This window comes from Sinocyclocheilus grahami, unplaced genomic scaffold, assembly GCF_001515645.1.
Source record: "Sinocyclocheilus grahami isolate Dianchi unplaced genomic scaffold, SAMN03320097.WGS_v1.1 scaffold117.1, whole genome shotgun sequence".
In the NCBI taxonomy this organism is placed as follows: domain Eukaryota; kingdom Metazoa; phylum Chordata; class Actinopteri; order Cypriniformes; family Cyprinidae; genus Sinocyclocheilus; species Sinocyclocheilus grahami.
This window is the reverse complement of record NW_015505296.1, coordinates 1,792,273-1,806,269: the sequence shown is the minus strand read 5'-3', so window position 1 is coordinate 1,806,269 and position 13,997 is coordinate 1,792,273. Positions and strand designations below refer to the sequence as shown.

At 37.2% G+C, this 13,997-nt stretch overlaps 1 protein-coding gene across 1 annotated transcript; it reads left to right on the top strand.

Moving 5' to 3' along the window:
- The first annotated feature begins 1,150 nt into the window (after nt 1–1,150).
- LOC107589551 (pituitary homeobox 3-like) lies at nt 1,151–12,170 on the top strand. The gene is made up of 4 exons (XM_016278039.1): nt 1,151–1,357; nt 6,192–6,318; nt 8,742–8,947; nt 11,036–12,170. Exons 2-4 carry the CDS (start codon nt 6,210–6,212, stop codon nt 11,591–11,593), a joined length of 873 nt encoding a protein of 290 aa, XP_016133525.1. The 5' UTR covers nt 1,151–1,357; nt 6,192–6,209; the 3' UTR covers nt 11,594–12,170.
- The last annotated feature ends 1,827 nt before the right edge of the window (nt 12,171–13,997 follow it).

Below are 13,997 nucleotides of genomic sequence, written 5' to 3'. Positions count from 1 at the left end.
TTAGAAGTAAAAATAACAAATCAATGTATAATTTACAGTTAAAAACTGTAAACTGATATTCCCAGAATTCCCTGCATGACACTCCACATTTGAAAGTATTTTGTTTAAATAATCATGTTTTTAAAAAAGTTTTTGTTATTAGTTATGTATATTTGGGCTTTATGTTACATCTTCTGTTGTTTAATGAAAGTTTAATGCATTATATAAGTATCATGTGTGTTAGCATGATGGTGTTTAGTGTTTGCATGAATGACTCTGTGCACCTTCTATATATCAGTACATACTTCTGCTTGTGGCGAAGCTACTTGTGATGAGCTTTGATTCTTCATGTGGCTTTCTCTTTTACCACCTGCATTATTATGGTGGTTGTCAATATGTTAAAGCTACTAAACAGATTTTAATAGCAGTGTGCATTGTTGAATTTACTGGTTTACATTCAAATTGTCTTGTTTGTAAATTACAGTTTTATACTGTAAAAATGTATTACAGTTTTCTGTATTTTCTTTTACAAAATTATTCTGGCAACCACAGCTGCCAAAATGATTTTGTAAAAACAACAGGATTTTTTTTACAGTGTACAATTGGCTAAGCGTTTTATTATTATTATTATTATTATTATTGTTTATTTACAGTATTCTATAGGCTATTTAAATGCATGAATACTAACGATTCTATCTTAAATAAAGGTTGCAAAAGGGGGGGGGGTCGCACCGATGCCACAACAACCATTTTTCTTAGTGCGAAGAACATTGTGATAATCTGAATAAGCCTTTTCCATTATATAGAACCTTGGAAGTTTCCATAATCATGGATGCCAATAAAGAACTTTTCCTTCAAGAGTGTTGAGAAGACAAAACACTCAATCTGCTAAGCAGAATGGAATAGTTGGCTTATAACGCACCACGCACCACGATAAATACATGAATGTTCATGTTTTAAGTCTTAAGGTTTTGGAGAAGCTGTGCAAGTGAGCTTGGGGTGATTGACCGAAGCCCTGATTTACTGTGTGTTTAGCCAGCTCATGTGTGAGAAAGACCGTGGGAGAGAGAGAGAAAGAGAGAGAGAGAGAGAGAGAAGGGGTGGGCATTCCTTTCTGCCTCGGACCTGTAGCACGAGATATTTAGCATAAAGTCAGTCCCCCTCTGCATGGGGATCAAGCCTTCACTCTCCGCTGAAAACTTATGACAGACAACACCGAGAGAGTGAAAGGGGAAGGACAGAAACCGTCTCTTTTCGTTTGCTCATCCTAAGGAACTTTCTACATGACTACTGCATCGTTTCACAAAAGCAGCTAACACGCGTTGTACGCAAAAGTTGTGTATTTTTCGAGGATTACCTCCACTAGACCGGGACTCATGTGAGTAGATGCATGACACAAATCACTGCGGTGCATGAGATGTGATGCGATGGAGGAGCTGTGCGGATGTTGTCTTCTTCAGTCTAACAAAAACAGACTACCTGAACCCAGATCTCAGATGTATGGCTCAGGACTGCGAGCGTCGTTTATCCGTTTATCAGTGCTGATGCCCGGCTGCATGTAGCCTATAGGCTTACAGGTTACTTTAGCTTTAAAAAATGCGTTTAGGGTTATAATAATCAGCTATAATGCTACGTTGTTATTAGCCTATTTTACGATTAAGTTTATAGGCAATTTAATCTAGTCAGCCTAGCCTATTTAAAATAGGCCTATGGATTAAAACACAGATACATTAAGAAAATCATTAAAATACATTAAGGACGTTTCTTACATTTTTAACCATGGGTATCTAAATTTTAAGTTAAGCGCTGCCTTGTGAAGACTTTTAATGAGCTGTATGTTAAACTAAAAGCTTACATTGATTTTGTTCAAGTTCAGTTTAAGCCAGTTTGTGCCTTCAGCAAAATGTGTTTCATTGTCGGAGGTTAAAACTTTAGTTACGCGTGGTTTTAACGTTAACACAATTGTCTACTCATATGGGCCTATTGGATTACAAAACAACAATAGTAAAATAAAACCTCTTGTCTAAATATCTCAGAGCTGCTATTGCTGCATATCACGGTATATTTCAGGATTGATTGTTTCGGGATAAGTGAAAATATCAATGCAATATAGGCGACCCAAATTGATAGGTGGCAGGTGCTACGAAGCCGTAAGAGACCAGAGAGAAAAGCAGACTCCCACCCGCGCCGAATGAAATCAGTTATTTTGTAAACGAATTTTTAAAAACTTTATAAAATGATATTAAGGGAACAATGGCATGCAGCTGTGTATCTAGATTATACGTGCGGCCAAATAGTTCAACAAGATTGACAGGGTATCAAAAACGTGGGATCAAAAATGCATCCGATTCCATTTCTTTCTTTCCTTTTTTTTCGTTTGTTAGTTTTTTGTTTTTGTTTTGTTTTATTGTGTCCTAGTTGTTTTTTTTTTTTATTGCAATGTTTAAATTGTAGTTCTTTTGTGCACGGTGAATGCTTTTTTTGTCAACAATATTTAGGCTATTCGTTTATTTTGATTAGAAACGCTAAATATCGTTCAAATAAAATGCGTAAAAGTCAGCCATAAAAGCTAAATATCTAATACATAAAAAAAAACGGTTTATTAATATGTGTGTGCTTTAAACACACACACGGAACAGTGCGTGACGCTCTTGTGTTTGGTCAAGTCTTCTCATGTTGCCTTTAATACACACAGTACAAGCCTATATGCTTCTGCTTCAGCCTGCAGTCATATCTAAAATTACTCATATAACATATAGCCTAAAAACTTTTTTTTTTCTTCTAATTTTGCTTACAAACAAATCTCAAGGTTTTTTTGTGGGTGTGATGTTTCCCCATTTCAAAACATTTGTAGGCTATCTCAGTCGAACGTGAATAGTGCCCGTGCGTACTGTGTAATGGAAATAAGCATGACCGATCTTATAGATGAGCATCTCCTCGTACACGGATATTCGGAGCTGTGCGTGCAGGGAAAGCCGCGCTTTGACATACACAGCCGAATGCAAATGGGTGTTAGGAGGGGAGAAATTAACATCTACAAACATTGGGTAGAAATTCCATCTGCCGCCGGCTCGAGTGGGCCCTTAATAAGTTCTCAGACAGCAAAGTGACACACATCTTAATCAACTCTTAATCCAAGGAATTAATTCTAAACGCGTTGATGAATAATTCCTGAGATAATGCAGCAGCCCGTGGAAATGTATGCTGTCTGCCTCCGTCGAACCAACAGATGGACCCAGCAATCTTCTGGAAAACGAGAGGATTTTACCTCTATCATCTCTTCTCTTATTATATATATAGGCTATGTATATTTTGAATGAGATCGATGTCGTGCATATAAGCTGCCCCTCACTGACATGCATTCCTTGAGCCATGTTAGTACGAATATCTCAAAAGCAGCATAAATCTCCTTTCTCCAAATGGCATCAAATGATGTGTGCCACCAAGGAGAGACTTAAAGTTTGAGCCAAACTTTATTTCATAGAAAATTTAGGGGGGGATCAACAATTAAAATAAAAAAAATAATTTAAATCATAAATTCTTATTATTATTATCGTTGTTATTATTAATGTTATTGCTATGTTAGTAGTATTATATTAACCTTTAACCAATTTGAAAATAAACCCTTTGGATATTCATGGACAATTGGTTATATAATTAGTTATAAGCTAGTTCTATACACTCTTAAAAATAAAGGTGCTTCACGATGCCATAGAAGAACCTTTTTGTCTAAATGGAACCTTTAGAGAACCTTTAACATCTGAAGAACCTTAGAAAGGTTCTTTGTGGTGAAAGAAGGTTCTTCAGGTTAGAAAGAGATGGTTCTTTAAAGAACCTTTGACTGAATGGTTCTTCTATGGCATCGCTGTGAAGAACCTTTTGAAGCACCATATTTTTTAAGAGTGTACATAACCATGAGATAAACCAAGGTCAGAAAAACCTGGTCACTTTCCTTATTGGTCTCTCCATTTTTTACATTTAAGAAATCTATCAGTGCATCTGTGGCATCGGAGTCTTTGATCACTGGCCTTGTTGGCCCACAATCCTTAATAGGACCCTTGATAGAGTTTGAAATGTAATAATGTCACAAGTCTTGGCAGGGGTGGGGGGTGCATTGACACCTTGCTTCGGATGAAATAACCAGCTTACCTCACCTATAGCTCTGGCCAAAAGACACAGCCTGCCTGACAGATAGCCATTTATCAAAGTCACTCTGGGTATGTGTTGAAGTATATGCAATTCTGCATTCTCATGGTAGCCTCCCCACAGGCCAGATGTACTTACAAGGCAAGTTACCTCAACTGTTTATCAGATTAAAAAGAAAAGTGATCTTTAAAATGACATTTTGATTGATAATAAGGTGGAGCAAGAATGTAAAAGTGTAGTGCTAGAACTACGCTTGATTTAGAATGTATAAAAATTCGTATTTTTGTGATTTTAACTCATTAATTGCATTTAGTAGGCCTAATTACACCAGAAATCATATAAACTGTAAAGTCTGTGAAATCAGATGGCATGCCCTCCTGTGCACACTGAAACAAATCATAATTTAACAGGACACCCTGCTTTGGTAAAGCACACATTTGTTATCCAAATGTTTTCTTTTAAGCATTGGTTATATTGAGTAGGCCTATGTTTTCAGCACATCACTCAACATGTCTGAAGTATAATGAGGTCACTTTTTCGTCAATTTAAATTATTGTAATTTTTAAAATGTATTTTTACATTTAATTTGATAACAGTCTATTAAGTGTATTCCATCATATGTTTCACCATATGTAACATAATTTCATTGTTTGTCATCTGGTAACAAAACTTAAACAAAATGTGATTTGGGTGCTCTGAAAAAGGCTAAACACTAGTTTTAAGTGTAGAAAGTGTTCTAAATCAGTGATATAACGGTCTATTTATCACCACTGATAATCTCTATGGGCCTGTCACCTCATGAGTACTGATCATGGTCAGGTGTATGTACTGAGACACTGATGTTGAATACAGTATGATCAAATAATGTTGGGAAAAGCGGTCATAACCTCCAGTTTACGCGGTGGAATAATGGCTGATTTGGTATCGCACGTTACGGGAGCTGTCAGGCCTAAAGGTGCAGAACTTTGTCTGGAAGTTATTAAACATTTATTATCATAAAAAATACCACTTAAACATGAATGCTGCCATGGTGCACACATTAGGACAGTTATTGAAAGAAAAATGGGCAATGCACAAGGGCGCTCATATAGCCTTCTCAAATGCCCTTTCATAAAAAAACTGTTTATTCAAATTTACTGCAGAATCACAATAACAGCTTACCTGTGAATAAATAATATTATTGTGCTCATCAAATTAAAGGCCCACGTGCTTTGTGATCTGCCATGGAAATTCAGGCCTTATGTGGCACTGTAGTTTCATTTTAAATGAGTTTTTAACCAATACTTTGACTCTCTCGTTTATAATAAATTCTAATTGAATGTATGTATATGAAAGCAAACGGACTTGTCCAATGCGAACGTTTTTAGCGCTAGACCTATTGAAAAAAAACGATGCTTTTGATGCATTTTGATTAACTGGGACAAACCCAGCAATTGGGCTGTTTTGACCCAGCGGTTGGGTTACTACCCAGAAGGTTGGGTTAAATATTTAATCAAAACAACCCAATTGCTGGGTTTGTCCCTATTTTACCCAGCGCTGGGTTGTTTTTAACCCAGCATTTTAGAGTGTAACATCTTTGTTTACATCCATTTAACCTGTTCTGTTCTAGCCTATTAAATGGGATCTCAGAGTTTCCAGTTCATTTTCCTCATCTGAATTCAAATCCAAGGTTGTGGAAACACTGTAATGCACTTATCAATGCGGGCTGTGGCTTTGCCACCGACGTTGACTTAAACATTAGCAAAATACAGTGTCGTCCTCTTTTTTTGATATTCCCAAGCGAACATTGATCAGTCGTGAAATATTATACGTAGCCTATATCTGATAAAAAATCAGATTAAACAAGAACATTAAATCTGATTAACAAAACATATTTAAAAATCCATAAATGTTTAGATAACAAGTGTGTGTGTCTTTTATTGAGTTCGGCTATAAGATGAGCTGCGTCCGTGAGCCTGCAGCAAACAATGCAGTCTCGTGTGTATTCGCTTTATCTCTAGCCTGCAGCTTGTTGGCCTGTCATCATTCACGTATCTAAATAGCCCATGACTTTGTGCTGTTCGCAGAGCCTGGCGGTCGAGGTGATGGATTTTAACCTTCTAGCGGACAGCGAGGCCCGTAGCCCGGCACTGTCTCTGTCTGACTCCGGGACTCCTCAGCACGATCCGGGATGCAAAGGCCAAGACAACAGTGGTCAGTTCATGTTTAATTAAGTCAACACACAAAAACGCATTCACGTATTCGAGGCTGTTTAGGCTACTTAAAATGAAGCTGCTTCTGTCTATATCAGAATGTGCTATTTTGTAAAATTGAGTTTTGTGATCGTCCACATCCAGCTTGCCTATTCGACCCAAATGCACGACTGAACGCACATCCTGTTGGGTATTTTATGGCACACTGTGTTCTTCAGTTAATTCGTGTTTAAGTTGTATTGGGCTAGTAAAAACAGCACCGCATCTTTGGTTGTAGCTTTGAATAATCTTGGTTCATTTGAATCCAGGCCTGCCTTGCTTTTACAGATGTTGGACAGTCTTTTCTGTGTGCACTGTGTACTGATGACAGTCGCCATTTGAAGAAGATCCCGACTAGCCAGTCACGAAGGAACGGTGCATAAATTATTCATTTCTGTGCCTCAAATTTGGTATCCAAATGACTCAGTCAGTAGGCCTATGCGAATAAACCTAAACACCTGTGAAAAGAGCAATGGTCTAAAGAAGATATACGCACTTCACCGAGAAAATGCAAGACAGAGGATTAATCCTAAACAAACTTAGAAAACCCGTCTATTTATCGACTTAAATCACTGCTTGTTTAGCTATGTTAAACTGCATAACCGAACGTGTTACAAATAGGCAGCGTTTCACCGCGCAGGTCGGTGCAAAAATGAGACACCGCGATTATGCGCAAAGCGATTTTAGTGTACAGGCTATATTGTAAAGGAGGTCTATAACAATGCCAACGTGTGTCTTTTCGGACCGTATTTTATGTTTGATCGCATTTAGCCTATATCAGTAGATGATATAAGCCTAACCTGAATATGTATAGCCTACTAGACCTGGTTGCTTTGTAACGTTTATATTTTTAGAAACGTTTGTCGCATAAAGAGCGGGTGCGCTAATAAATAATGAAAAGCGCAAAAAATAGTGAACCGCCCATGGAAAAATCTCGCACTATACATCAACTCAGTTACAAAAATATGATATTAAGCTGTTAAATTATGATTATACATTTGATCCACCTTTTATTTATATATAGAGTACGTTGCGGGTTTATTTAGGCATATTTTACTCCTTCAGAATTACCACATTTGTAAAAAATAAAATAAAATAGCGCATATCTGTAGTAAAAGAGATGTTAAATCTTCATTATGCTATCTTTACACTGCATTTAATAACACGAAAAGGTATTATTATCATCATCATTTTATAGAAATAAATGTGTTTGTTTTAAAATATGTCCACAGTCAAGAATCTAAAGTCACTCTGAACACCAGGGATAAAATAAATAGGCTTATACTAGGCCTATATTTTAATATGATACGAAATTTACTCAATTGAATTTTGGTTGATATTTTGAACGAATAGTAAACACGTTTATTTGCGGTCAACCGCTTATAGATCGAAATCTACTCTCATGTACAAAAATATTTCGCTACCATATATTCAGATTAAAAACAAAACGAACTACAAAGGAACAATAAATCAATTAATTCAAAGCGTTGTAAACAAGGAGACTGAAGAAATGTAGCAGTATATTGAAAGTCCTGTGTTCCTCCCATTAGTTTATACATAGCCTATCACTGAAAGGACAGATAGCCTACAAACCCACAATTTTATTGATTTCTCAGCAGTTTAATTAATTTAATTAAACTCTAATTCAGTTTAACTTGAAATATTGTGATCTTGTTACTTTGAATATTTTATTTATTTTATTATTATTATAATACTTTTTTTTTTTTGCACCTTCTGTAGAGTTAAAGGGTCTCTGTCCACGGACAGATGGCAGCATGATGTCTTGTTGGTTTTCCTAGAAGCCCTGTAGAGTCCTGGAAAGCTTGCTGATTAGTTCAAATTGCTCCTAGAGAGTTAAGCTCTTGCCAAACAGCCCCAAACCTGCCCTGTCACTAATAGCTGATCCCAGGATTATGTGGCCAGCTAATTTAGCCCTTTCTGTGGGGTCTTGAATTTGCAATTTTGCAGAACTCTACACCACAGTGGGACGATTTTCATCACACATACAAAAAAAACATTTTGGGCCCTGCAGTTTTTCTTGTTCTATTTTCAAGCCAAACAAAAAACAAAGTGTTTTTATTTTTTTTTGTATTTACCACATATATTTATCCACAGCTTATTTTATTTTGTAATCTATTATGATAATAGTGGGACTTAACTTTATATGTACACACTGTTTGGCCACAATGTCATATAGAAGAACAATTTTTGGGTCCCCATCTCCAAAGAACATTTCAGTGTGAAGAACATTCTATAATCTAAAGGACTTTTTTCCACTTTTCTTCAATGAAAGGTTTTATGGATGTTAAAAGTTCTTCATGGAACCATATCATTTTTTAAAGAGTGTATCTATTTAAGTAATGCATTTTCCTTGGACCCATACAGACACGGAGAAGTCCCATCAGAACCACACAGATGAGTCAAACCCAGAGGACGGCTCATTAAAGAAAAAACAGCGCCGACAAAGGACACACTTTACCAGCCAGCAGCTCCAGGAACTTGAAGCCACCTTTCAGAGAAACCGCTATCCTGACATGAGCACGCGAGAGGAGATCGCTGTGTGGACCAACCTCACAGAAGCAAGAGTACGGGTACGTGTCCCTGCCAAACTGCATAGCTACAGCACATTGCGTTTCAGAAAAATATGCAGATGTTATCATCAAAACCACTGAGTCAACACGCTAACTGACAAAGATAAGATGTTCACTATGCTATCACTATGGTGCATTTGGGTACTGTATGTAATGAAAGGGCGTCCTTTTGAACCTCGGGACATAAATCATAGGCCCGGGCTATTCCAGGATTTTCAGGAACACTTAAACAGAAGACATCAGCTTTGGTATTGGCTGTGGCTTTTTTTCTGTTTCCAGAAAGCTGCTATATTGAGATTTGTGATGTAACATGAACAATAGTTTGCTTGGAAAAACCTAGAAAAGTTTAGTGACCTTTAACAAAAAGCAGAAGTTTGATGGGTGAAGCACACAAAGAGAGCAGGTGGACTCCCATTCTGATGGATGACAATACAATCGCTACCTCCTTGGTTGGCACACATCTAGTGGATCAAATTCATGTTGGCCAGAGGAAAGGTCACATAGCACACAGTCTTGGTTGTTATTTTGAAAGAACAACAGAGGTAGAGATACCCCTTTCCTAATGTCTATCAGTGGCCTCCTGGACCGTTCATGTATGTCAGTAATCCCAGCTGGAACCTTATGCCACATATTCCGCATGCTTCTGCTGTCATATTGATTTATGCAATTGATAGAGTATGTGCTCCTAATAAACACGCAAAACCCTAAATCATGACCCTGACCTGATGCCAGCACAGTGGACCACACATGACTGTGAAGGCTTCTTCTCAATTTGATGCTGGCTTTTACATTCATTACATCAAAACTGAGAGGAAGCATGTGCCATGTGCTTAGCCATTTGCTCGCGATTTTCCTTTGGGAAAACAAAAGCTTGGATTGAAAAGTGAACTGAACTTTGGAGATGGTGGTGAGATTCACAGTAATGCTATAGAAGAACCATTTTGGTTTCCCAATAATATAACCTTTCATTGAACAGTTCTTAAAATAACTATTTTTACCTAGTGTGAAAAATGTAAATAATCTAAAGAACCTTTTTTCCACTTAAAAAAAACTTTTATGTATTTGAAAGTTTTCATGGTGGAACCATAGATGCCAATTACGAACCTTTATTTTTAAGAGTCTACATTCAAGCCATTTAATATATCATGAAATACCTGTATGCCAAAATATACGGAATGAGCACATCGACCATTGAACTATATTTGACATCGAGTTATTTTGGAAGGCTTTAAACACCATTGCCCAAATGTCAGTGGAACATGGAGGGTATTCCCTCTCTCCCAATATAAACTGATATCATTTACAGTATTCTGGATAAAGATGTCATTAAATATTCCCAGAAAACTGAATCACAAGTATAGATTATTTTTGAAATATGTGAAGACAATGATCCTTTTCAGAAGTACCTTTGAGTCATAATACCCATGATTGTTTGTCTTTATCATATTTTTTTAGATGCTACTAACATTCAAAATAATGTTATGAGTTGTAGAGTTATGAGGAAGGCATTTTTTGTGCCTCTCTCATATTATGAATGTTACTTTTAAAGGAAATCATTTAGATACTGTATAAAAACATAATAATTAAAAGGAGCTCTTAATTTCTTATTTTCCTTTCCAGTTTGTTTTTCTTTACTAATTACAGTCTCCAAAACCGTTCAGAGGGAAAGATCGACAAGAAAACAGCTTTAATAATTTCTCAGAGAGCTAAATGAAATATATTCATTTAACTTTTCACATGAAAACTTAAATCCAGCCAATATCCCCTAAAAATAGAATATAAAATTGACTAAATATGAGGGAAGCTCTTTAATGACATTTCTCACTGGGGAAACTCATAATAAGTGAATAAAATAGTTTAATAAATGAAGCACTTAAATTCTGCCTGGTGGAACTTTTCTTGTTCAAATCTCAGAAGTTCTGTCTTTTATATTTGGTATTAAGTGCACACTATGTTAGAGTGATAAAGAATATGGTGTTCAAATGCATCGTTTTGCACTGATGTAAATCTCCAGTTGTTCTGACTGTAGGAAATGTACTTCCATCGTAAGCCCTGTTTTTATCTCTTTCCTCTTTGTCTTTCAAACAGGTGTGGTTTAAAAACCGACGTGCCAAATGGAGAAAGCGAGAAAGGAACCAGCAAGTTGATCTGTGCAAGAATGGCTTCAGCGCCCAGTTCAATGGACTCATGCAGCCGTACGACGACATGTACTCGGGCTATTCCTACAACAACTGGGCCACTAAGAGCTTGGCTAGCAGCCCGCTGTCAGCCAAAAGCTTTCCTTTCTTTAACTCCATGAATGTAAGCCCACTGTCCTCCCAGCCAATGTTCTCCCCGCCCAGTTCCATCCCTTCCATGAACATGGCCTCCTCCATGGTGCCCTCGGCGGTGGCAGGGGTGCCGGGCTCAGGCCTCAATAACCTGGGAAACCTGAACAGCCCCACCCTCAATTCTGCAGCGGTGTCGGCAGCTGCCTGCCCTTATGCCACGACGGCCAGTCCGTACATGTACAGAGACACCTGTAACTCCAGTCTGGCCAGCCTCCGGCTCAAGGCCAAACATCACGCCAACTTTGCTTACCCGGCCGTGCAGAACCCTGTGTCCAACTTAAGCCCCTGCCAGTATGCTGTGGACCGGCCAGTATGAAGTCCTAACATCTAGCACTCCAAAAAACCCAACCTGAATTTCAAGCTCTTGTCTAGCCAACCCCACATCTGACTCCGAGGCATCATCACCCCACAATGAACTTGTTATGGTTTCTGAAAGGACAGAATAGGAATAAGCTTCACGAGGAAAGGAGCCTCACAATGGACCAGGACTCATGCGATAACATGTCGTGACTTTGTCGCTGAACCGACCAACTGTTTAAAAGCTTTCGTCCACTGCATGATTAGAGTGAAGTGCAAAAGAGGACCTAAACACTTCCACTGCGCTCACGGGAAGACCTTGCAAAGAAAGACGAATACCTGTTTTCATCATCAGTACAGACAAGAGGGTGTACATAATGGACTCTGTATTGTATGTGATAAAAAATATCTCGGACATGTAGTATTTTAATGATGAGAGGAGCATGTTCCTCACCAGCGGATGTACCTCCTTGAGGAATTTTAATCTTTGTTGTGAATTCCATTCACTTAAGGTCAGAGGTCAAGGGTCAAAGGTTGTTGTAAGATGACGAGACGAAACCTAGCAGTGAGTAGTTTCAGATGAAAAGAAAAATAAGTACAGAAGAAGAAAAGCTCTGAAAATTAGGACTTTTTTAAAGAATCAACTGAAAAGCCATTGAGTAAATAGATTTGTGTGGTGTTCTAAAAAAAAAAAAAGGGAGTCTATGACTGTAATATAATGTATGTAAGAGTGCAGTTGTTATAAAACAAGCTTTTTCTGGTGTTGCCTGCTTTGTCTCATTAAACCTAAAATAAATGATTATTTGTTTTTATGAATAACCCATGCTTTGAAAGAAAACACCACTCTGACACTGGTCTGGTCAAAAACACAATGTCCTTGTGACATAGCAACGCAACCTCAGATCCATAGCAACATTAAACAACAGAAGTGACGGCGCGGGAGGCAGAGCGATATAGATGTTCTCATTGGCCTGTCACTGATCTGTTTGACCTACAGTCTTGCACTAGGTGCCACTCACTATCCTGTAACGGGGGGAATTCTTGGTGCGTTGCCTCCTACTTCCGAGGGAATGCCGCCAAGATTGCGCAAGTGTATGAGAAGCATCCCCTCAGAGAGACGCAACGTGGGAGCTTGCTCTGGTTTACAGCTATAGCAACCTTATAGCTCCCACTGCACCTCAAACAAGAAATTACCCATCCTAGTATTTTTGAAAAATCAATCACAGTGTTATTTAGCATTGCATTAAAGAAAATTAGATATAATTTCTATCATGAGTCATGACAAAACTAATCAACAGCAATACAAAAGTTTGTGCCTCTAATAAAAATAATAATAAATACACACATAAATAAACATTCTCCTTTATCAAAAACAACATTCACTTGTGTTGCATGCAGCATATGAAATTCGGAAACAAAAAAAAAATTCTTTTGGGACAAAATTAGGTGAAATCTGTTGTCCATTAAAACACTTGCTCCATATGTATTATCTTGTTACAATATTATATTAACAATAATTATAGTGAAAATATATAACAAGAAACAAATAAATGTATTCTCCTAAGGAAAATATTTATTTGTGTGTGTGTGTGTGTGTGTGTAAATATGTTAACACACACACACACACACGGGGGACAACATATTTAGTATTAGTATTATTATTATTATTTTTACATGCATTTTATATATAAACATTATTATAAATGTAAATAATACATACTACTACTACTACTAATAATAATAACAACAATATTATCTTTCTCTGTCATTCTCCTTCACATGCAGCATATGAAACGTGGGGAAAATTTGACATTACACAAAATTAAAGTACACTTCTATCATAACAAAACTAATAAATTGCCTATCTACATTAAAACACATGTTCTTTTATAGGATGACATAAATACATAAATTCAGCTACATATAGGAAAATATTCCCTTTAGCAGCAAAAACACACATACAGCATATGAAATACAGAATTTTTTCTTTGACATAGTTATTCTTGTCTACTGCCAGATGCATTTTTTTCATGTATAATATACTGTGCAAGTAAATCCAGTTTGTATAGATGCAAATATGATGTTTAGTATAAAACGACATATAATTGCAATAAATACAATGACATGTAATTACAGCTTTCTGGCATGACGGATCAGCATTTCAAACAGGATTTAGGTGAGGCAGCCTTTAAAAATAAATTGTCACGCAAAGTAAAAGCAGTGGAGTCTGTGCATTTGTGCTCACACTCATGATCCACTGAGCACTACAAACCAATATCCCACTGCAGGGTAAACATCCACTGCTCCCTTACGTTTACCTCTCAAAACACATATGAACTGAAAAGAAAATACATTTACAATACACATGCCCTGCAAAAATCCTAAAACCTAAGAATCCAAGGCACCTTCAAACACAGGTAGTT

Coding starts and splice junctions, on each gene's coding strand:
- LOC107589551 (XM_016278039.1), top strand. CDS start 6,210: ATGGATTTTAACCTTCTAGCGGACAGCGAGGCCCGTAGCCCGGCACTG. Junction 6,319..8,741: donor CAAAGGCCAAGACAACAGTG/GTCAGTTCATGT, acceptor GGACCCATACAG/ACACGGAGAAGTCCCATCAG. Junction 8,948..11,035: donor TCACAGAAGCAAGAGTACGG/GTACGTGTCCCT, acceptor TCTTTCAAACAG/GTGTGGTTTAAAAACCGACG.